Source organism: Penaeus monodon, chromosome 22 (assembly GCF_015228065.2).
Source record: "Penaeus monodon isolate SGIC_2016 chromosome 22, NSTDA_Pmon_1, whole genome shotgun sequence".
Lineage (NCBI taxonomy): Eukaryota > Metazoa > Arthropoda > Malacostraca > Decapoda > Penaeidae > Penaeus > Penaeus monodon.
In genome coordinates this window covers 424,491-424,753 of record NC_051407.1, presented here as the reverse complement: position 1 = coordinate 424,753, position 263 = coordinate 424,491, and the positions used below count along the sequence as shown (strand labels likewise).

Below are 263 nucleotides of genomic sequence, written 5' to 3'. Positions count from 1 at the left end.
CCCCCTCCCCCCGCCCTTACCGCACCTGACGTGGCCGACCCCCCCCCCCGCCCTTACCGCACGTGGTCGACCCCCTCCTCCAGCACGCGGTCGATGTGCGCCGTGTGGTCCGAGAAGGCGTCCAGCTTCTTCCGGAGCTGCTGCAGCTGGTCCGCGACGTACCACCAGCTCTCCTGCACGCCGCGCTCCACCAGGCGACGCGTCTTCTCGAACTCCAGCGAGGGCGTGAAGTCCGAGGGGCCTGCGGGTCGAACGGGGGCGTA

At 71.5% G+C, this 263-nt stretch overlaps 1 protein-coding gene across 1 annotated transcript in view; it reads right to left on the bottom strand.

The window, feature by feature from the left end:
- LOC119586792 (alpha-(1,6)-fucosyltransferase-like) overlaps positions 1-263 on the bottom strand; it is a gene marked incomplete at its 5' end in the record, with an annotated part of 14,318 nt that overhangs the window by 11,441 nt on the left and 2,614 nt on the right. Inside the window, 1 exon segment of the mRNA XM_037935512.1 lies at positions 58-241. Coding sequence (XP_037791440.1) covers positions 58-241 — 184 coding nt within the window.